The sequence below is a fragment of the Zingiber officinale genome, chromosome 6B, assembly GCF_018446385.1.
Source record: "Zingiber officinale cultivar Zhangliang chromosome 6B, Zo_v1.1, whole genome shotgun sequence".
NCBI lineage: Eukaryota > Viridiplantae > Streptophyta > Magnoliopsida > Zingiberales > Zingiberaceae > Zingiber > Zingiber officinale.
The window spans coordinates 117,552,443-117,575,697 of NC_055996.1; the positions used below are offsets into that span (position 1 = coordinate 117,552,443).

Below are 23,255 nucleotides of genomic sequence, written 5' to 3' on the forward strand. Positions count from 1 at the left end.
CCGCTGTTAGAGGTATCTAAAGGGCTTAGTATCTTCTTGAAAAGCCATGATCGAGCTAGGGAGTTTAGCTGGAGACACATATGTTAAAATAACATGAAATTATATAGAGCTTTTGGTCTCTTGATATATTTAATTTCAGAAATTCTTAATATATTATATTTTAAAATACCATTTCTTAAGCAGTCTCAATTAAAAACATAAATAATAATTATATTTTAAAAATAATTTCACCTCGAGATTATGATGTAGTAAAAAGATATTCATATTATAATTTAGGTATTCATGGTTTCATATTTAATCCTGATGTATTTATATGAATTTTTAAAATGGAGGTAAATCAAAGATATCCTCAATTATACGTATTTACTTTATTTTTTTTTAAAATGATGATAGTCAATGAACTAACTATATTATCATTTTTTTTCAAAGGATATCTTGTTGTCATTCAGGATGATTAAGGTTAATCATTTTTTTTCTTCTTGATATGGACGGCGAGGATCACATTTTCTATATAGGATCTCATTATTTACGAATCTTAAAGCACCGTGGCCTCGAACTTTGCTTCTAAAACCCTAATCAGTATAAAATCCTCTCCTCTCCTCAGGCTGCGTCTTGCACAGTTCGAAATTTCGAATGGCGTGGCGGAAAGCCTTCTCGAGATCGTTGCTAACCGCTGCGCGGTCGTCGTCCGGCCGATCGCTGCCAGCGTCGGCCCCAAGTTTCTGTGCTCCGCCTTCCGGAGTCCCTGGCCTCCAGCAGCTTTGTTTTGCCTCTCCTCGGTAATCCCCATAAACCTATGACCCCTGCTATTTCTCTGCCTTCTCTCCAGTTCTTTTGATTTGCAAAGCGTCGTAGGCATCTGGATGAACTAGGGTGGATGCAGTCCTTCCCTCCTCTTTACAGTACAGTGGCCTCTCCTGGAGGTGAGCTCTCTCAGGGTTCCTTCCGTCGCACTTGTCAAGATCGCTAGTTAGTCTACTCGATCTTTTAGTATTTGAAGTTCTTATAAAAAATGGAACTTTTTGATTGATCATTGTGATATGATTATCTACCATGCATGCTTTCATTGTTTCTTTTCTCCTTCGTTGGACTTTTGAGTTTTGGTTGTTGGAATATGAAAAATGAAAAAAAGATGGTTGATGGAAGAGTCAAGCATCGTTCAGTGGGAATCGATTTGAAAGCCCACGTAGGTTTCCTCTTTTTAGAACTGACCTTAGACAATGAATGATTAAAAGAGTTATTTTGAAGAGGAAAATAAATGAAGATTCAATTCAATAATTTATGAAACAGATTGTCAAGTTTGCTTCATTTTAATATTAATATTGTGATTCATAATGTTGCACTTAGATATTTTATGCTTTTACATAATTTAATTCTTCTTCTTTCATTTATTGCTTTTGTTAGTTTTTATCTGGAACACTACAAATGCTTTCTCATAATTGATTTGATAAGAGACTACTGTGAGATGAGTCTATTCCTAATAAAATGCTATATTTTTACCCAGAAGCTCAATTTTCAACTGAGTGATTCTGTGATGTATTAAGCAAGTAGAAGGAAATGGAAGAATGATTTCTAGTGATAGATTGTCTTGGTAATGCAAACTCCACAATTGTCAAGTCAGTATAATGCTCCAAAATTGTCATGCCCCGGAGGTATAATTCCCGGTATCCCACTCGGTGACAATATAATATAAGAAACCTTAAAAACCATCTAAACAGAATAATCAGGAAATTTATCAATTTATATATATCATAGTTTTCGTACACCCCAAAACTATATTGATAGACGACATCTGAAATAAAGTTATAAAATGTGAATACAACGAAACAAAAGTAAAACAAACCAGGAATCAATACGTCGAGATCTCTGAGCAACTCTATGTAAAGCCGAGACCAACTATAATATCAAAAGGATCCCTGTGTCTACAAAACTGGAGGCCAAAGAATGTAGAAAGTTAGACAAATGGCTAAGTAGATACTCAAGAAAAATGTACATGAATTTAATCTTGTTTAAGAAGTCAAAGAAGTAGAGTAAATCACAATCTTTCTTTACAACTTTAGGTTATTCTTAAAGTTCTCCATTTATACATATATATGTATAATCATCTTCGGTTATCGTTATCTATAATCAGGTAATATTTTTATATTAGAGTTTAAGATCTTCACCTTATCATCATCAATTAAAATAAATTCTCCAATCTTATTATTTAATCAATCAGTATACAAGTTATCATGGTAATATCAACATGTATATCAATGGTCTAAATCTTGATAAATCAACTAAAAAGTGAATCACTGGAGCCAATATCATCAGAGTGTAATATTCACATGGATAGGCTAAAAGCTTCCTTAGAGTATAAGACCGTTGTATACGTCATCTGATGTACAGGCTATCAGCCCTCACCGATGGAAGACATAATGAACACTGACCGAGGGCTACATCATGCCACCACGCCTCGGGTGTATGGTCAGGTACTCTGGACCGCGGTCGCCGCGCTACTACAATAATATGTGGGCGGTCCAGTACTCGAATATAAAGCTCTGGTATAAAGCTAGGCCCATAGTCTTCACTTTTTAATTCTTCATTTACCATCTTTATTATTTCACTTTAAGGATTTCATTTTATATATTTATCATAATTATTCACTTTTCATATCAAATGATCAATCAAGTTAACATCTTCATATCAAGTTTGTTAATTTATCATTATTCACAGATAAAAACTACAAGAACATCAAAAGTATAGAGTATGAAAGGTCAAGCAAGTAAAAAAAAGACAAGTATCAACAGAAACAGAAGAGTAATTTAGAATATTTATTTAATTTTTAAAACAGCCCTTCTCGCATTAATCCTAGTATAAACCCACATGTGGACAAGAAGTAATATCAATTATTTACCCTCTACGATTTTATTATTTTAACCCATTTCGCTATTTGTAATATCATTTTAATTTCCTATTGAAAATAATTATATATATATATATATATATATTCATTATTTCTTTATTCATGCACAAGGATAAATATATGAGTCAAGAGAGATGTACCTACATTATATACATCAAAATTTTTCGAGTATCGGTAGGTCACCATGCTCCACTCGAGCTCGTATCTACAAAATATAATAACTCAAATAATCAAAATGATAAAAAAATCATGACATAAAATCTGAACATGATCTATGACTCGAAGCCATTAGATCATTATTTTTAATCTCGCTATCTCGTACCACTTCGCATTCCTAAATGAAACCTTTGTTCCAATCTAGATAGCCCTCCTAACTACACATCAATTAACACAAAGCATCAAAATATACCTTCTACGGGTTACTGTGATTGCTGAAAATAAAGATGGCAGCAACTAGGGTTGTTTTCTCTTCGTCGCTGGCCATCTCAGCTAGCTCCAGCGAGCTCCGGCGAACTCCGGCAGTGCTTTCAAGACAAGGACAGCAGCTAGGGCTGCTGTTGGAGAAAACGAAAGGTAACTATGGCAGTTAGGGAAGGTTGAAAACAAAGAAGGCTGCTGGGATAGTGAAGGGGCAGGGAAAAACCTTTTCCCTTTTTCACCGGTTGTCTCGGCGAGCTCCGGCGAAGGCCACAACTAGCTCCGGTGGTTGCTGTGCTTGGCTAGAAAAGAGGGCAGCTACTAGGGCTTTGTTTTCCCCTCTTTTCTGGTGGTCCGGTGAGCTCCGGCACACTCCGAGGAGCTCCGACAGTGCTGCCAAGAAGCAGGACAGCAAGGAAGGGGAAGCTTGTTGCGTGTTGCCTGTTGCCGTTGGAGAAGAGAAAAGAAGAAGAGAAGGGAGTTGCAAGCATGGAGAAGAAGAACAGGGATGGATCTGCCATTCATCGCCGCTGGAGAAGAGAAAAAGAAGAATGGGAAGAAGAAGAAAAGGGGAAAAGAAAAGGAATCGGTGCACGTGGATGGGTATGGTGGTGGCAGTGAGACCTTTTGCGGTTTTTTTTTAATACTTAACAGTATAATGCATCCAATTATAAGAAATACTTATTTGGACAATTAGTGTCTTTAAGCTAGTCAAAGGCTTGCATGACCGTCCAAGTGTGTCACTTGTTTTTTTTAAGAGAGACATGGTTCCTAATTAGAAGGGGTATCATACTAACTGTGCTGGCTCACGTGAAAGGTGGCATGTATCAATTTAGTGTACCAGTGGAGAGAGTGGAAGAAGAGGCAGAAGAGGAAGAGGAAGAGGAAGAGGAGGAAGAAGAAAAAGCATCAAGAAGAAGAGTCTTACTTATGCCTTGATGTCAATTTAGTGCTAGTGACGTCGTAGTGCTCTTGATGCTCACCTCATAAGATCTACACCTCTGTTTGTTTTCCAATATGTTTCTGATAGTGTATCTATCTAGTGCTATGTTTTAGTATTGTTTACTCTGAAATACGGATGGAGGAGGGAAGGAATTAATAGTGAAAAAATATCCTCAAGGAAAGGGAAGAGAAAGAAAGAGATAGAAAGGAAACACAAAAGGGAATGAGAGAAAAGAATCCTCCAACTGTCGAGACAGATCAAGTGAGCTCGCCACTCTGCAGCCAAGTTATCACCTAGCAATCTCACCGTGAGTTTAGTGAGGCCATAATCTCTCAAGCCTGCAATCCAATTCTATATTTCCTCACTCTTATTATGTAGGATCTTGATCAACACAATCATGGCGTACTAAAATAAATTTGCATTTGTAGGCTAGAAACAACTTCTTGCAAAAAGCAGGATAAGGTTGCGTATAATGGATCCTTTCCCGGGATCCCGCATAGCGGGAGCTTCGTGCACCGGGCTGCCCTTTTATAGGCATTTTAAATTTGATATTCAACCAAAAATTGATTCACACTATATCATCTTTAAAAAGTGAATTATATGAGAAGTTTGTCTTAAGTTTCAAGTTAAAAAAAATCCTTTTCTGTTTCCATGTATTCTAAAGAGTTAGATAAAAGGATTTTATGATACCATGACATTATAGATAAATTAGAAAATAATGAGAGATTTCTAACTTTCAACCCTTTACTGTCATATTGAACCATTGATTTTTTATACATGAATAATATTCATCATATTAAAATGGTATAAATTTTCAAATGTTTGTTCTAATAGTATATATTGTAAATTTATTCATACAAGGAATTCTAAATTTCAAATATAATTTCAATAAATGTCAAAAATTGTAGGTCTTACGATCCTACACTTATAATGTACCTTTCTCCGCTTCTAGATAGTATTCGAATACTGACATCCTTACTGGAAATTGTATATTAACAAACTCTGATATTAACTACTAATTATTTATATTAAATATGTTATATGAGTAGTGTTAGAAAGATGTTATGAGTAACTATTGATAGTTTCTGAAAATCTAATTGTAATAAAATATCCTCTATTAGTATATTGACTCTATGATATTATTAATTATTTTTATGATATTAATTATGATGAAAATAAGTAAAATTTATTGATTGCTAAATGTTTGAAGTATAGGATTATTAATACATAATAACAGTTTGTTAATATTGACATTTTAAATAAAAATGTAATTATATTATTTACTAATTATAATAATGAATATGTTAGCAAAGGATTTGTTATTTCATATAAAACTGAAATTAATAGAATTAAGTATATGGTAATTAAGTACTACTATAGTTTGATACATTATAAATGTTTAGATGATTTTAATCAAATTTATTCCCAATTTCTCTTTTTTTTTAAAAATAAAAATAAAACTCTATTTAATTTTGTTATTTTCTTGTTTCTGTTCTTCCCAATTTGGTTGATACTAAGGATTTTGAATCAATTGAAACTCCAGGGATTCTAGGGAGTTGTGAGATTGAGCTCACCATCCTCTCCCGACTCAGACATAGTCACGGACTAAGCTATTCTCTTTCGATTCCACGGGTACTCGAGAGTCATGTGATCGAGCTTATTATCCTCTTCTGACTCTGACATAGTCGAAGTCATGGATTTTCTCTATCGGGGATGGAGTCACCACTTATTCCCTGACTAGAACTCAGTCATGGACTGATTTCTCTCCTAATCCTTGATAGGATTTGATTCATTGTCTTCACACTAGGTTTGATCATTTGTATTCCATTTATATATATTGTGGTCTTCTCTTTCAGTTCTACCTTGAGGTACTTAGCCCCATGTGCCCTGATGGCCATTAAAAAGAATACTTGTCCAGTCAGTTGGCCTATACCCTCCTTTGACTAGACTTGAAGGGATTCTTGTGATGCGGAGGAAAGGGCCCACGTGGTGGGCGCTTGATCCGATCAACAGGGAGTCTGGGTGTCATTCTCCAGGACTTAGTCAACGCAGGGGTTATGTGGCAATATCTGACCTTTTGAGCAGATCCGACTTGCCGAGCCGACGCGCTGCAGAGTCAATTCAATCGAACACAAGAAGACATGATGCATGACCCCCACTTCTCCATGATCTCCCTACTCTCCCATGATCTTCGCTCTATAGAAATCGAAATCTAGGGCTTGCTTTTTTATGTACATCAATAATGAAAAGTTACACAATAAGATGTTTATATAGTTAGGTTAAATACCAAGAATAAGAAAAAGATTAATCTATCCTTAATAGCTAATAAATAGAAAAACCTAATAATGATTATAATAATAGTATAATCTAATTTTCCTTTTCAAACTCATAATGCTATAACTAGAAATATTGAGAGTTTGTCAGACAAGAAACGAAAGCATGAAGCGGAATGTGCCTTGGTAAACATATCAACAATCTGTAAATTAGAAGGAACGAATAACAACGTGATGGTGCCAAGCTGAAGATGATGACAAGTAATGTGACAATCAATTTCAATATGTTTCATCCACTCATGAAAAACTAAATTGCACGTAATTTGAATAGCACTTTGATTATTACAATATAACAGAGTACGTTGACGATAAAGTAAATGCATAAAGTAAATGACTTTTAAAATAAACGTTACCCAACACAATAATGTTGAAGTGTGGAAACTTAAGTGTTGGTGTTGGTCTGCTGTAGCAATCAGGTGTAGGCGCATTACAGCGAAGTGGTAGCACAAAGTCAGAGCAGCTAGATGGTCGAGAAGAAGCATAGAGAAGTTGTTATTTGAAGCTAGCCAAAGACCTCTTTTTATTCACAATTGGAGGCGCCTCCAATGGTTTAGGGCGCCTCCAATAGTGCTTGTCCGATCCGAAATCTTCAACTTTTATCCTTATGAGGGCACCTCCATCAGCTTCGAGCCGCCTCTAATGTGCTCCGAAGTGCCTCCAATGGCCTCCGAGACGCCTTCCCTCATCAAACTTCTATCCCCAAAGTTTATCCGTGCGAGGGTGCCTCCGCCATGTCCAAGGTGCCTCCACTGAGCTCTGAGGTGCCTCCCTGCAGTTCCAAGGCGCCTCGAACACTATTTATTCGAGATGAACTTTTGCCAACTAACTCCTGCAAGACACGTTAATCCAAATAACAACAAATAACCTGTAAATCAGAGTTAGCACAATAAGATAAAATTATTAATTAGATCATGTCTTACCATGATCAGGATCTAGTCATAATCTCAGCTTAGACTTTCAACATGGATCTAAGTTAGATCAGTATCTATAATCCCACGTTCTCACTGGATCACTCTTCTCTAGTGTTTATCTTACTTACCATTATAAACTTACTTGACCCTTGACCCACTAGGTCTTCATGTTATGTCTCATTTGTACTTCAGCCAGTTGTCAGGTGCAACAGACTCAACTGGACTTCCTGCTATATATTAATCTATCTAGTCTTCCTACCAGTTCTCAACTGAATTTCAGCCTGGTGTCAGGTCCCATGAAGTCTTTCAATCCTGCACACTTGGTAAATAGGTGAAATCATAAGTCTAACTTTAACTTTTGTCATACATCAAAATCTAAATTTGATTATTAATGCAAACTGCACCAACAACTTGGGGTGAGTCATCATCCGAATTTGAATAAGATTCATTCCATGTTAACTTACTGGCACTAACAACAATCCAAGAATATTCAAGTTCAGAGTCAGAATTGAAGTGCAACCACATCCGACTTAAGTTAAGTCAGCAACTCAGATGTGTCAGCTGATGAGGTAACAAATCCAATTACTGAAAAGTTATATGCTACTATTGCTTATTTGACTAAGACTCTAGCTAAATACAAGTCTACAGTTGAAACTTTGCTTAAGGAGGTCAAAGACCTTAAGGAAAAAATTGACTTATCAACTCAGGTTAGTCAAGTTGGAACCTCAACTCAGGTGTCAAAACTTGAGGAAGAGAATTCTGATTTGAAAAACCAAGTTAGTGAGTTAAAAACTACCTTAAGCAAGTTCACGCTTGGGTCAAAATATTTGAATATGATGATTGGAACCAGACATGTTGCTTACAACAAGATTGGACTTGGGTTTAACTCAAATCAAAATCATATTTCTTATCTTACTTAGTCAAAAGAAATGCTCGAAATAAGTGGGTTCCAAAATCATGCTTAGTTAATCAAGTTGAAAATAATTGCTATTGGGTACCCAATAACATATTCATATGATAAATGCTAGTATTTTCTATGCTCACCCAATTGCTAAATTGAAATATGTTAGACCTTCAACTTAGGGGGAGCAATTTTTTTAAAAAAATTGTTAGACTAGGATTGATTATAACCATATTTTCATGTTTATTATTTTCAAAATATGATTTCAAAATTTATTATTTTCAAAATTAGTATATTTTATGCATGAAAATCTTGTTTTATTTCTTAACATGCATAAATGGACTTAGCCTAGGTTCTACCGTAGATTCCATGTACCTATAGATCTAGGCAGTCTGTATCTCACAAAACACACTAAGGGATAATTTGTTTGTGATTGTGAAACATACAATAGTGTGAGATGCTTAGGGTAATAATTTCTAAATTTCATATGATTATATCAGTGTATCAACATGAATTGGAGGTATAAACTTTTAAATTGATTAAGTTAGAAATATTCCACATGTTAATAGCTTAGTTTTGATAAGATTAAGCTGGAAACTCTTATCTAACTTGAGTTGACTTGACTTATTTTTATTGCTATTTTGGCTTGCATTTATTACTTGAAGTCTAATCTTTATATGATTGAGTTATTATTAGATTGAATATGGTTTGACTTGAACTCTTTCTATAGTTGATTTATCTGACTTGAATCCATCCAAAGTTGCATTTTTTACTTTAAAATCATTTTTTATGATCTGACCTAATATGTCATCATATGTTATTCCTTATTTGTATTTTAACTCATTTTTGATATATGAAAAAGGGGAAGAGAAATAAAAGATAAATTCCTATAAATATCAAGTGAATTTAATTAAGGGGAGCAATAATTAAGGGGGAGTTTTTTATTCAATTATTTTATTCATGTATAATTGCACTAACTCTATCTTCTTTCATACATTGAATAATCCAACTTATTGTTTTATTATTGATTACTAACTTTGACTTAGTATAACATATAACCTAGGGTTTTGATATATGATAAAGGTTAAAATTAGTATAATTGTGATCTAACTAGTTGTGTCAAATTTACATGATACTTGACAAGTGTTAAAGTCCTGGTTGTGAACTAGGCAGTGATTAAGTCCTAGTGGATCTAGACATCTAAAGTTCTAGTTATGAATCAGACATGGGCTAAGTCTTGGTTGGAAACCAAACAACAAATTCCTACTAGGGTGCTTGGTGAGTCAAGTCCAAGTGATTAAGGGTTGGTAGATAAGTTTTTAACCGAAGGCTAGGTGAATCAAGTTCAAGTGATTAAGGTTTGGCAGACAAATTCCTAATTGGAGGCTAGATAAATCAAGTCCAAGTGTATGGAATCAACTAGAAATTGATTATTTGACATAGGTCTAAGTATGTGGAATCAATTAGAAGCAGATTGCTCGGTAAAACCAAACTAGACGGGTCAAATCTAGTCAAATAGGTATGAGTAACTTTACACTTTATATCTTTCTCATTTTGTGTAACTACTATAGGAAAACATATTTGACGTTCCAGGCAACATGATGGGTTTTTGGGATGATTGGCTAGTGTTAAACGAAGGGGTTTTAGAGGATCCAGGTGATCGTAGTCTATGCGTACCGAGTGTATGGATGACTAGAGCAGCTTCAAGGTAACCATGAGATGACGTTATCTGCAATCCAAACAAGGCCGTTAAGATGAAATTTGACTCCTACCCAGGCAACCGTAGGGTGTGGTGAACGAGCGACTAGAGAGGTTCGTTAACGTTAACTTACCGATAGAAGTTGCAGCCATGCCAACACCTCTACAAGCGATTGGGAAGGATCCAGGTGATCAGAGGAGTTTTATATAAGGAGTTTTGAGGCAGAGCTTGAAGATCACTCATTCACTCATCTCCTAGGCTCTTGTGCTCATATTCTAAGTACTCTTTTGCCTTCTGTTTTGTGGCATGCTACGACTCGCACTTCATTTTTGTTCGGCAATACTTAGTAGCATTTACATTTGTTGTAGTATTGCCTTATTTGTTTTATTACCCTTAAACTTTTTAGATTATTTTTCTGTAAGATTTCTCTACTTAGGAGAAATTAGAAATAAGAATCATATTTTATAACTACTGTGTGTTTATAGTTATGGTTAGATTGATCAACTTGCATGTTTAAATTGTTAGCTAAATTCATTTGTACATTTTTATTGTTTTTGTCTTACTTGATTGAATTAGTCTAAGTTTAATCTATTTCCGTTGTGCTTATTCTGATTAATTGAATTGCTTTAATTATTATATGTTCATTTTTAAAAATTTTAACGCTATTCATCTTCCTCTAGGATCAATTTCGATCCTTCAAAGACAGAAGTGATGAATGATGAATTCCTTTAGACAAAGCTATAAGAATCCTCTCTTATAATTTAACCATTCTAAGTCTCAGATCTTCTGTATAATATGTTAATACTCCTTTGGCATGAATATTATGTGACATGACACTTTGCTATACCATAACTCTGAAGGAGTAGAAAAATGAAGTCCTCAAAAACAGACAATGAGCTCCATTCAGATTAGTAGTTTGAGACCCTTATCCTCAAATGTCGAATGTCGAATGTCGAATGTCGAATGTCGAATGTCGAATGTCGAACAATTCGAGTCCTATCGGCACTCTAAACTCCCTTTCCCCTATTCACATCCATAAGCCTTTTGTGAGGCAAGAGCGACATCATGGTCGACACAAACCTTTAGCGCCAATAAAGATAATGCTTGGAACAAGCAGAGAGGAAGGAGGATTAGAAGCGAAGTTAGATGACCTTCCGGCAGCACTACCTCCGGTGAGTGCACGCTCCTTGCCTTGTACCTGCCTCTTTTCTTGTTGCTCCTCGGCATGAAGGATGTTTACCTGACGAGCACATCAAACAACGCGATTAAAAGAAGCAATTACAATTTGCATACCATCGGGAAAATGATTTGTTTTAGTAAGGAGAGAACCAAGATCTGATCCTTCCAAAAAAAAAGGGGCAAAAGATTCAAACCCTGAATCTAGACCTAAGTTTGGTTGGACTATTGGGGAAGACGAGTGGCTACACCTTTTCCTCTTCTTTTTACACATCACCAGGGATGCCAGATCATGGTATTACGGATGACGTTCTTGAGGAATATCTTGAGGATGTCATGGGTCTCCCTCATTGATACACTTCCCGTTGCCTCGCCCCAGACCACTGACCACCACTGGTTTGGTGATGCTCTCGATCTAACTTAGTAGCCTCCCACGATTCGGCTTGGCCTCGTCCTTCCTCAGAACGTAGCTGTCGTTAGGGGTGAACAAAAATTCGGAAAAACCGAATTAACTGAACCGAACCAACCGAATTTAGAAATTCGGTTCGGTTAATTCGGTTTTCGATTTTTTTTTTGAAAATTTGGTTCGATTTTCGATTAATTCGGTTTGGTTTCGGTTTTGAATTTTGTAATTCGGTTAAATCGAATAAGAATATTATTTTAATTAATTTTTATTTTAAAATATAATTAATTAAATAAAATCTTTTTTTTAAAGGTAAAACCGAATAGGGTTCGGTCGGTTCGGTTTCATAGGGAAATTCGGTCGGTTCGGTTGGTTGAAAAGAAATTCGGTTTATTCGGTTTTCGGTCTATTCGGTTCGGTCGGTTCGATTTTGACCAAATGCTCACCCCTAGCTATCGTAGATGCAACGTGGGGCCCAAATCGAGATTGTAGCCCTCATAGGGTATCAACGCAGCGTCGTTCATGGATTTGTCATCGCCGACCCATGGCAAATACTCGTAGTGAAAACCAATAGTGTCAAGAAATAAAAAAATATAACAAAGGGGATTTGTTAGAGATTTCGGAGGTAATGCAATTCTGGGTTGCATACCGACTTTGCTGACGTGGCGGGAATCGCTTATTACCGGGAATCACTCATTACCTAAACCAAACAAGGTTTTGGTTATAACCTACCAAGGCTATCAACGATAATCTCTAACCAAACATGCCCTAAGTGGTAAACTTTCATCCACTTACCACCTCAGCTATGTTCACGAGGGCGAGCGAAATGCTTATTTTGATTGACTAGATATATAATTAAATGTGTGTTTTTTTTAATTTCTTAAATAAAATATAATTTCATGGCTTTAGGTATATATTTCATATGGACGACAAGGATCATAGTTTTCGGATAATGGAAGCTAATGTTAAAGGATCGTGGCTTTGAAGCTTACTTCTAAAACCCTAATCCCTGTAACAGTCGTCTTCTCTCCATAGGCTGCCACACTTCTCGCACACTTCTAATGGAGTGACGGAGATCCTTCTCGAGATTGTTGCTAGCCATTGCGCGGTTGTCCTCCACCCGGTCGCCGCCAACGTCGGCCCCAAGCCTCTGTGCTCCGCCTTCCGGAGTCCCTGGATTCCAGCACAACAAGCGTTGTTTCGCCACTCTTTAGTAATCCCCATAAACCTACGGCTCCTACTATTTCTCTGCCTTCTCTCCATTTCTTTTGATTTGCAAAGTGTCGTAGGAATCTGGGAGAACTGGGGTGGATGCAGTCCTTCCCTCCGCTTTACAGCGCAGTGGCTTCTCCCGGAGGTGAGCTCTTGCAGGGTTCCTTCCGTTGCACTTGTCAAGATTGCTAGTTAGTCTTTCCGATCTTTTAGTATTTGAAATTCTTCTAAAAAATGGAATTTTTTGATTGATCATTGTGATATGATTATCTACCATTCATGCGTTCATTTATTTTCTTTTTCCTTTCGTTGGACTTTTGAGTTTTGGTTGATGGAATAGGAAAAATGAAAAAAAGACGTTGATGGAAGAGCCAAGTCGGTCAGTGGGAATCGATTTAAAAACTCACGTAGGTTTCCTCTTTTTAAAACTGAACTCCGACAACGAATGACTAAAAAGAGTTATTTTGAAGAGGAAAATAAATGGAGATTCAATTCAATAATTTATGGAACAGATTTAATATTAATGTTTGGTCGATTCTGTTGCACTTAGTTTTTTTTTTTTGTGCTTTTACATAATTTAATTATTCTTCTTTCATTTATTGCGTTTGTTAGTTTCTATCTACAAATGCGTTCTCATGATTAATTTGATAAAGACTACTGTGAGATGAGTCTATTACTAAGAGGGCGTTTGGTTTAGGGGAATAATGGCAATCATTGATAGTCATTATTGATGTTTGGATTATAGGAATGAAAATCCAAATAAGAGAATGAATTCTTATAATTGAGTAATGACTAGGGTTGTAAACAAGCCGAGTCGAGCCAAACTTTGGGGTTGTTCAAGCTTATTTGATAAGATAACAAGTCGAGCCGAACCGAACTTAAAATGAACCAAGCTTTTGAAATGAGTGTTCAAGCTTGGCTTGGTTTATTTTTTATGAACTTGAGCTTGTTTGAAGCTTGGTTTGAGTTTGGTTCATTTAGATGTTATCAAGCTCTCAATTCAAGTTTGGTTCGAGCTTGGCTCAAGCTTGGTTCGTTTAGATGTTATCAAGCTCTCAATTCAAGTTTGTTTGATTGTTTCAAACTTTTAGTTATTTGATTGGTTATTGAGCTTGATAATTTAAATCTATTTATTTATTTTATTTTATTATTTATTTATCATATTGAAAAGAGTTTTATTAATGAATATGGTTCGTGAACATTGTTCATGAACGTTGTTCACGAACGTTAACGAGCTGAACACATATGTGTTCAAGCTTGTTTATTTAGCTTAACGAGCTGTTCAAGTTTGTTTGTTTAATTAATCTTATGTATATTGAACGAACATAAACAAACTCTTACCAAGCATAACACCAAGCTTGTTCACAAACGTTTGGTTCATTTACAACCCTAGTAGTGACTCATTCCCATGTCTCCTCCCTTCAATGAGTCATTACTCTATTTTCAACAATCAAAATATTCCCTTATTCCAAAAATATCCTTGATCCAAAACTAAAATTTTGCCTCTTAATATCAAATATCAAAATATATTTATTTAATTTTTCTTTCATATCACTTTCTCTCTCCTCATTTTATCACCCACTTTCTCTCTCCTTAATCTCTCTCATCACACTTTCTTTCTCCTTAATCTCTTCCATCACACTCTCTTCCCTCTTTTTTGTTCTCATCACACTTTCTCTTTTATTATACTTCCTCTTTCATCATACTTTCTCTCTCAATCTCTCCCATCACACTTTTTTTTTTTTTCTCATCACACTTTCTCTCTCATCATGCTTTCTATCTCATCATACTTTCTCTCTCCTCAATCTCTCCCATCTGTCTCCCTTTTTCTCATCACACTTTCTCTCTCATCATGATTTCTCTTTCATCATACTTTCTTTCTCCTCAATCTCTCCCATCACATTCGTTTTCTTATTTTTTCTCATCACACTTTCTCTCTCCTCAATCTCTCCCATCACACTCCTTTTTTCTCAATACACTTTCTCTCTCATCATACTTGCTCTCTCAATCTCTCCCATTACATTCGCTTTCTTATTTTTTCTCATCATATTTTCTCTCTCATCATACTTTTTTTTTTCTCAATCTCTTCCATCACACTCTCTCTCCTTATTTTTTTTCCGCCCCCGCCAACTCTGGGCCAACACACTCTCTTTTCTTATTTTCTCTCATCGTACTTTCTCTCTCTTCATTCTTTTCCATCACACTTTCTCTCTCATCATACTTTCTCTTTCATCATTCTCTCTCATCATATTTTTCTCTCACATTCAACTTTCTCTCACATCTAATTTTTTCTCTTATTTTCCTTTAAAAGTAAAAAAGAAAATTTTGATTTATTCTGATAGAAAATATTTAACTAATCAAACATTAAGAGTGATATCCATGCTCATACTCATTCCCATTCCACAATACTATGATTTCTATTCCGATTCCTATTCCTAGGAAAGAATCAAACGTCCCCTAATAAAATGTTATATTGTTACCCAGAAGCTCAACTTTCAACTGAGTCATACTGTGATGTATTAAGCAAGTAGAAGGAAATAGAAGAATGATTTCTGGTGATAGATTGTCTTGGTAATTCAAGCTCCACAATTGTCAAATCAGTATAATGCATCCAAAAATAAGAAATACATTGTATGGACAATAGCTAGGCTTTAAGCTAGCCAAAGGCTTGCATGACCATCCAAGTGGGTCACCTGTTTTTTTTAAGTGAGACATGACTCCTAATTAGAAGGGTATCATACTAACTTTTGTTGGCTCACGTGCAAGGTGGCATGTATCAATTTAGTGTACCAGTGGAAGAAGAGGCAGGAGAGGAAGAGGAAGAGGAAGAGGAAGAAGAAAAAGCATCAATAAGAAGAGTCTTACTTATGCCTTGATGTCAATTTAGTGCTAGTGACATCGTAGTGCTCTTGATGCTCGCCTCTTAAGATCTATGCCTCTGTTTGTTTTCCAATATATTTCTAATAGTGTATCTAACTAGTGCTATGTTTTAGCATTGTTTACTCTGAAACACGGATGAAGGAGGGAAGGAATTAATAGTGAAAAAATATCCTCAGGAAATGGGAAGAGAAAGGAGGAGAAAGAAAGAGATAGAAAGGGAATGAGAGAAAAGAATCCTCCAACTGTCAAGACCGACCAAGCGAGCTCGCTGCAGTGCAGCCAAGTTACCACCTAGCAACCTCACCATGAGTTCATAGTGAGGCCACAATCTCTCAAACCTGCAATCCAATTCTATATTTCCTCACTCTTCTTATTTAGTATCTTGATCAACACAATCATGGCTTACTAAAATAAATTTGCATTTGCATAGGCATTTTAAATTTGATATTCAACAAAAAAAATAGACATCTTTTTCACGCTATATCATCTTAAAAGTGAATTATATGAGAAGTTTTTCTTAAGTTTCAAGTAAAAAAATCCCTTTTCTGTTTTCGTGTATTCTAAAGAGTTAGATAAAAGGATTTTTTGATACCATAATGAACATTATAGATAAATTAGAAAATAATGTGAGAGATTAATAACTTCAAACCCTTTACTGTCATATTGCACCATTGATTTTTTATTCATGAATAATATTCATCATATTAAAATGGTACCAATTTTCAAATGTTCATTCTAATAGTATATTTTGTAAATTTATACATATAAGGAATTCTAAATTTCAAATATAATTTTTAAAATGTCAAAAATTGTAGGTCTTAAGCTCTACACTTATATTGTCCCTTTCTCTTCTTCTAGATAGTATCTGAATACTGACATCCTTATTGGAAATTGTATATTAACAAAATCTGATATTAACTACTAATTATTTATATTAAATATGTTATATGGGCAGTGTTAGAAAGATGTTATGAGTAATTATTGATAGTTTCTGAAAATCTAATATTATTACTAATGAATGAATTGTAATTTAATGTTGTTTATTAACTATATTATTATTAACAATAATAAAATATCCTCTATTAGTATATTGACTCTATGATATTATTAATTATTTTTTATGATATGAACTATGATAAAAATAAATAAAATTTATTGATTGCTAAATTTTTGAAGTATAGGATTATTAATACATAACAACAAGTTGTTAATATTGCCATTTTAAATAAAAATGTAATTATATTATTTACTAATTATAATAAATATGAATATGTTAGCAAAGGATTTGTTATTTCATATAAAATTGAAACTAACAGCATTAAGTATATACTAACTAAGTACTAGTATAGTATGATAAATTATAAATGTTCAGATGATTTTACACAAATCTATTCACAATTTCGCTTCATTTTTTAAAAAAATCTATTAATTTTGTTATTTTCTTGTTTCTGTTCTTCCCAATCTTACTAATTTGGTTGATCCTAAGTTTTTTGAATCAACTAATCTCAATACCCATACTGATTCGGCTGACTGGTTATTATGTTAATTGTGTGCCATCAGAAATATTTGACATTTTTTTATTTCATGCTGTGCGAGATGCTGAAGTCATTGCAATTGACAATCTTTGCTAACAGTTAGATAAATTTGTTCTCTCATATTGACGCTTAAGTTGGCTGGATTGAACAGATGGTGGAGATTCTGGGCAAAAGAATAGTCCTTCATTTGAGAGTGCTGATGATTTTGAACGGCGTTTATTTGGTGATAAAGGCGATGACAAAATGAATGCTCCTTTTTATCGCAAGCTTGACAAGCTGGAGAAGGCTCATGAAAGATATACTGTCTCCAGATCAAATGTTGGTAACGGTTCCAGTATAATAGATGGTATAAGTAATAGTTTTGATTCACTATCAGATGGTATGGATGAAAAGTTGGACAAAGCAGCCCGTACATTTACATATAGCAATGAGATACAGGAAGAAGATTATAGGTTCAGACCGGATGTGACATTTTATCCTGGGAACACCTACAGTCCAAGGGTAAGAGCTAATGGTTAATCTTGTTGTTTATTTTAAGTTTATATTTTTTATTTTTAATACTCCTTTTTATCTCTATGGATGTCTTTAGATGGAAAAGAGTCTTAATATTATTCTATTGATCTGATGATTTAATGCTGAATCTGGATCCATATGTATGACATTAAGCTTTTCTGATTCCTTTATGTTCCCTCATTTTCACTCATCCCTGTATGCTTTTTCTAACTGCTTATTTCCGTCTAAATTCTAGATATGACTAACTATTGTTGTTGCATATGCTATCCAAAGAGTGAATGCTTAGATGTCACTTTTCTCTCTTTGTAGTTTCCCTTTTTTCTGTGAGCTTAGTTGAGGATATATTCTGATTTCTTTTAATACTACCTTTGGCTCATAGGATTAGCTATTCTATTCCATATGAACTCCCATAGAATAGCCACGTATTCCTATGTTTGGTTGTAAAAATGAGCTTAGAATACCAATTTCTATTGAATTGTCAAAAAGAGGATTGCTTGTACCTAGGTCCTTCGATTTTTAATGCATAATTGCACTCATGGCCTATAAAAATATTACTTCCACCATCTTTAACATTGCGAAGATCAGTTGACTAGCACTGAACCCTCTCGTTCCATATTTCATTTTTTAATCACTACCTTGCATTTTTGACTCGATATATGGATATCTGTCTGTGCTAGGCTGAACGTTACAAATTCCTCTTGTTTGAAGATTTGAGCCAATTTGTCTGAATTACTTTGGTCCCTGGTGATTTATGGGAAACTAATTAGTTCCCTGTGCTTGACCTTTTTGGTAAAAACATCTGTCGTTATCAGCAGTTGGAAAGCTCCACAACTGGCCATCTCCTGGATGCCAGCTAACATACATTAATAATCCATATAAGGTTGTTTAGATATACTTGACACATCAAGGACGTCACTATGTTCAAGACTCATCACCACTGGACAGGGCCACTAGCATCCATATAATGTGGTTTATAATTTTAATGCTACAGATATAAGTATTACTAAGACTGTTATTCCCTCATTGTGGTTTCCTTCTCACAAATTTTCTGTGACTTCCCACAAGGATCTTGATCTCACAAAGCCTGGGATTCATAAGCCTCCCAAAAGAACAGAGTTCACGACTACCACAAAAGAGGTACTGAGGAAAGCTGATTTCAGGGTAAGCTACATATTTCTTTTACTTTTGTTATATAGTTAAACTTTTGACTTCACACTTCACTATAAAAATGCCAAACAACGAGATATCTAGCATATAGTAGACCTGCTTTAATTTTTAAATTTTTATTATTTTACAGATACCCAGTAAATTTGACTAGTAATTTAAGATATAAGTTTGTGTTCATTGCATTCTGGTGCCTCAAACAAAAGCTACACTGTATTGAGATTCTCGTACTATTTCAGTTAATTTTTAACCAACATCATATCTGTGTTGATACTTGGGGTTTTGTGTTTGGAATTATTGGTGTGTAATTCAGGCTCTTTGCTTACTTGTGCTAGTGGACTTTGTTACTTGGACTTGAGTACGAGTATCTGATACGTGGATGAATCTAAGTGCTTGACACAGTTAAACTTTTTTTAAATTTTACACGTGATCAATAGAAACATCAAGCATTCGTTCAATAGGAATGCTAAATGTTACTAGATTCCTTTTAGCCTGCATTACATGTGTTAAGAGTTTGAAGTAGAAAAATATCTCCATCTGATTTTGAAGCCTTCTAATTATCATTTTGCCTTACGATGCATTGATTATTCATGCTTAAGAAATTTCCCTTTTTCATGCTCTACAATTTGGGCATGCTGAATGCAGAACGTGAGGTTCCTCGCCAACTTCTTGACTGAAGCAGGAATTATAATCAAAAGAAGCCATGTAAGGACTAAATTTCGGACCATGTAGCTTGTTTTACAGATACTGCCCAACATATACGCGATACAACTAATTGTTCTGCCAATGACTTTTTTTCTTTTCAGACGCGAATCAGTGCCAAAGCTCAAAGGAAAGTCGCTAGGGAAATTAAAACTGCAAGAGCTTTTGGATTGTTGCCATTCACCTCCATGGGAAGGAAACCCTTTGCTTTCGGGAGAAACATGAAAGACGACGACGATGAATATGAAACTGACGATAACATAGCTGCACCTAGTGTTGCAAACAATTACGAGGGAAGATGATCTGTGGTCGTGAAGCTGTTTTTCCGAAACATCCTTCATAAAAACTAGTGTTGCAGTCTTTTTACAGATGACCCTTTTATATTATAGGCTTTGGACGTTCAGCATGAAATGTGATGGCTAAGTTCATTGCCTAAAAATATGCTGCACAAAATGTTGGTCTCCCCTTGCTACTTGATGGCGGCTACAAACAAAAGGTTTCTGTATGATTAATTTGAACTTGCAAATAAGCATCTGTAACAAATTATGATATGTACAAGAGTTTCACACTTTACAAGCCAAAAGCAATCTAAATAATAGACCATGCAACCAACCCAAATCAACTATACGCTTCACACATGACGTCTAAGAGTACAACATACAAGCAGGATCAAACTTGTGTTTACTCACCTTCGCTTTTGCTCTCGGTAGTAAACTTTAAGTGCCAAAGCAACCAAGAAACTTGTTTGGCACTAGCCCTGTGGCACGGTGATTGGTCGCGAGCTCCTCTGCCCTTAACATCTCTTCTCCATGCCTAGCTGCTACGATTGCCCTCTTCTCTTCTGCTGTCTTGTGAAGCAACACGATTTTGTTCTTCACTTTCTCCGTGAATTCTGCCTTTTGCTTTCCCAAATCTTCCTGCACATGTAACTTGCTCAGGTTCAACATCACTTGATAGCTAGCTACTACAGTGAAGGAGTAGCACACCTCTTTCCTTTTGAGCTCAGCCTCCACAGCAGCCTTCCTAGAGTTCTCCCATGCAGCAATGGCTGATAGCTTCTTCAGTGCCCTGATCAACAATGCGAGGATCATCCGTAAACCTTCTCGAATCAACCGAACATTAGGTTTTTCTTACAACAAACTTGCATTGTGCAAGGAATTTAACCACCAATTGTCCATTGGGGAAAAATCAAAAGGGCATTCAACATTTAACGAATCATCAAATGGACGTCTATTTTGTAAAAATCGTCAAATGAGTGCTCCACCGTATATTTTATCCTAAGAATATCTTTAGCATTCTTGTAGTAGCTGCTACATTATTTCTAGTGCTTTTGTGACAAGACACTATTAATTGTTATAATATGTAACAACTAATATAATACTATTATAATATTGTAACAAGTACTTAGTAGATGCTATAACTATTTTAAAATGATTTTGATGAAGTTTAAATAATTTTGACAAAATTGATAAAGAGTATTTTGATACAATAATACTTAAGATTTAGGGTCAAGATTTTAAAATTTAAAATTCAATTACAACTATATAGCAGCTATTTGTTACAACTATTTTAAAGCGATTTTAATAAAACTTAAGCAATTTTGGTCAAATAAAGAATATTTTAATATAATAATATTTTATGTATAATAATTTTGATTAAATTAAAATAATTATTTTTCTAGTAATTGCTACAACAACACTAAAATAAAAGATATTTTTGATATAACAAAAGTGTACTCTTTTGACTGTTTACCTTTTTATTTTTGCCCTTCTCCATTTGATGTCACAAGGTTACCTCAGTATGCTTTGGTCAATCCATGGAAGCCCAACTTTGACATGGTCCAAAAACTTAAAGAAGCATAACTAGATTCATGTCTTCCATTTCAATGACAACACCGATGAATCCTAATTCTTCATAATTGACAATACTCACTTATTCTCTGTTTTCGTCTTCTCATTATCCTCCCAAGCCTTTATCAAAGACAACTTCTTTTCAGTAGCAAGCCTCGAGAGAACTGCATCTGAAAAGAATAAACAATACTGAATTTGTTCATATATCTTTTCAGTAGCAAGTATTCTGCTGTAAGATGAACAGCACAAAGTTCTTACCTCTTTCAATTGAACCCCCCGAGCCTTCTTCTTTCGGTTCATCCTCTGCTTCTGAACATTCCCAAAGCAAGCCAAATAAGAAAGAGGAAGCGACAAAATTAGGACTATAAATGACTTAAATATTCATAAATAAGTTTTATGTTGGATTTGATAAAAATTTATTTATATTCGTCCAATATATATAAAATCAATTAAATGAATAAATTTGAACAACTCTTTAAACTAAATGAACAAACTTAGAATATATTTGTATTCAACTTGTTAATATTTATGAATGAATGAATAATGCTTATCAATAAAATTTATAAATCATATTTATTAATAAAATTCTTATTAACATAGAAAATAAACAAAAAAAAAACACATTAAAATGAATACACAAGCTTATATTATCAAACTCAACAACTAATAAAAAAATTTAAAAATATAAAAATTTTAAATAATCAAACAATCTGGTATTGAGAACTCGATAACATGTAAACGAACCAAATTGAAACCAAACTTAAATAAAATTTAAGATGCGCTTGGTTTCCAAAAGGGAATGAGAATGAGAATGATAGAGGTGGAGAATGAGAATGGAAAGGTTTCTATACTCCCTATTTTACTAAGTAATGGCCCATTCCTATACTTGGGGGAATGAATTCGTGGGGCTCACCACTAATTACCCAAACTAAGTACCAATATTCCATTCCCCATTCTCATACCATCCAACCAAACACCCCCATAAACTTGTAAAAAAAAATCAAGCTTGAACATCAAGTATCTTGATTCATTTTAAACTCAGCTTGACTTGTTCTGTTACTTTATCAAATAAAATTAAATAACATAAAATTTAGCTCAGCTTGACTCGTTTAGAGCCCTATAGAGAATTCACAAGTATTCACTTAATAAAACAACTTCAAAGAACAATTGCTGCAATGTCGACAAAACCCCAAACCCCATAAACCAATAGAGTTTCAGGTTGGAAGAGATGAATCTCTTCAGACAAGTTTCGAGAGTTCACAAGTTATGTGATCTCTAGAAATTTAGAAGGAATTTAAACCAAAATCGTTAGATTAGAAAAGACTCCATCAGATTTCTGTTCTAAATTCTCCTAATTAACTCGTCAGCTAAAATTTAGTGAGAAAACAAAATAAAAGAAATTAAAAGGGGAAAAAAAATTAATAGAGTAAATTTAGAATACAAAAGGGAGCTCACGTTCAACTATGGAGAGAGCCTTGGAATAGTCGGGCATCTTCTTCAAAATTGGAGATTTTTACATTTTGGGATAAAGAAATAGTGGAAATACCTCTTTGCCCCTTCCCTTTTCTAACTTTTTGGATAAAAATCAAACAGTAAATCTTATTGGTCAGAATCTGGCCAGCTAGAAATCTGCACCCCCAATTATAATATATACATGTGCATGTATGTAATTAATATACACATCTGATATTACTAAAATGCTCCTGTATAT

General features: G+C 34.7%; 2 protein-coding genes across 2 annotated transcripts; one reads left to right on the forward strand and one right to left on the reverse strand.

Moving 5' to 3' along the window:
- The first annotated feature begins 582 nt into the window (after positions 1 to 582).
- On the forward strand, positions 583 to 20,306 carry LOC121989168. The gene is made up of 6 exons (XM_042543043.1): positions 583 to 779; positions 856 to 923; positions 17,467 to 17,816; positions 18,894 to 18,989; positions 19,638 to 19,697; positions 19,799 to 20,306. Exons 1-6 carry the CDS (start codon positions 634 to 636, stop codon positions 19,994 to 19,996), a joined length of 918 nt encoding a protein of 305 aa, XP_042398977.1. The 5' UTR covers positions 583 to 633; the 3' UTR covers positions 19,997 to 20,306.
- A 104-nt stretch (positions 20,307 to 20,410) lies between these two features.
- On the reverse strand, positions 20,411 to 23,057 carry LOC121991448 (remorin-like; the record flags this gene model as incomplete). Its single annotated transcript, XM_042545448.1, has 5 exons — positions 20,411 to 20,611; positions 20,681 to 20,762; positions 21,627 to 21,714; positions 21,803 to 21,853; positions 23,000 to 23,057. Coding segments are annotated over 5 exons (480 nt in total), but the record flags the coding sequence as incomplete, so codon positions are not given.
- Positions 23,058 to 23,255: the final 198 nt, after the last annotated feature.

Bases quoted from the DNA above. Each gene is read 5' to 3' on its own strand.
- LOC121989168 (XM_042543043.1), top strand. From the start codon at position 634: ATGGCGTGGCGGAAAGCCTTCTCGAGATCGTTGCTAACCGCTGCGCGG. The intron at 924-17,466 runs GTGAGCTCTCTC...TGGATTGAACAG, and splicing joins TACAGTGGCCTCTCCTGGAG to ATGGTGGAGATTCTGGGCAA. The intron at 17,817-18,893 runs GTAAGAGCTAAT...ACTTCCCACAAG, and splicing joins GGAACACCTACAGTCCAAGG to GATCTTGATCTCACAAAGCC.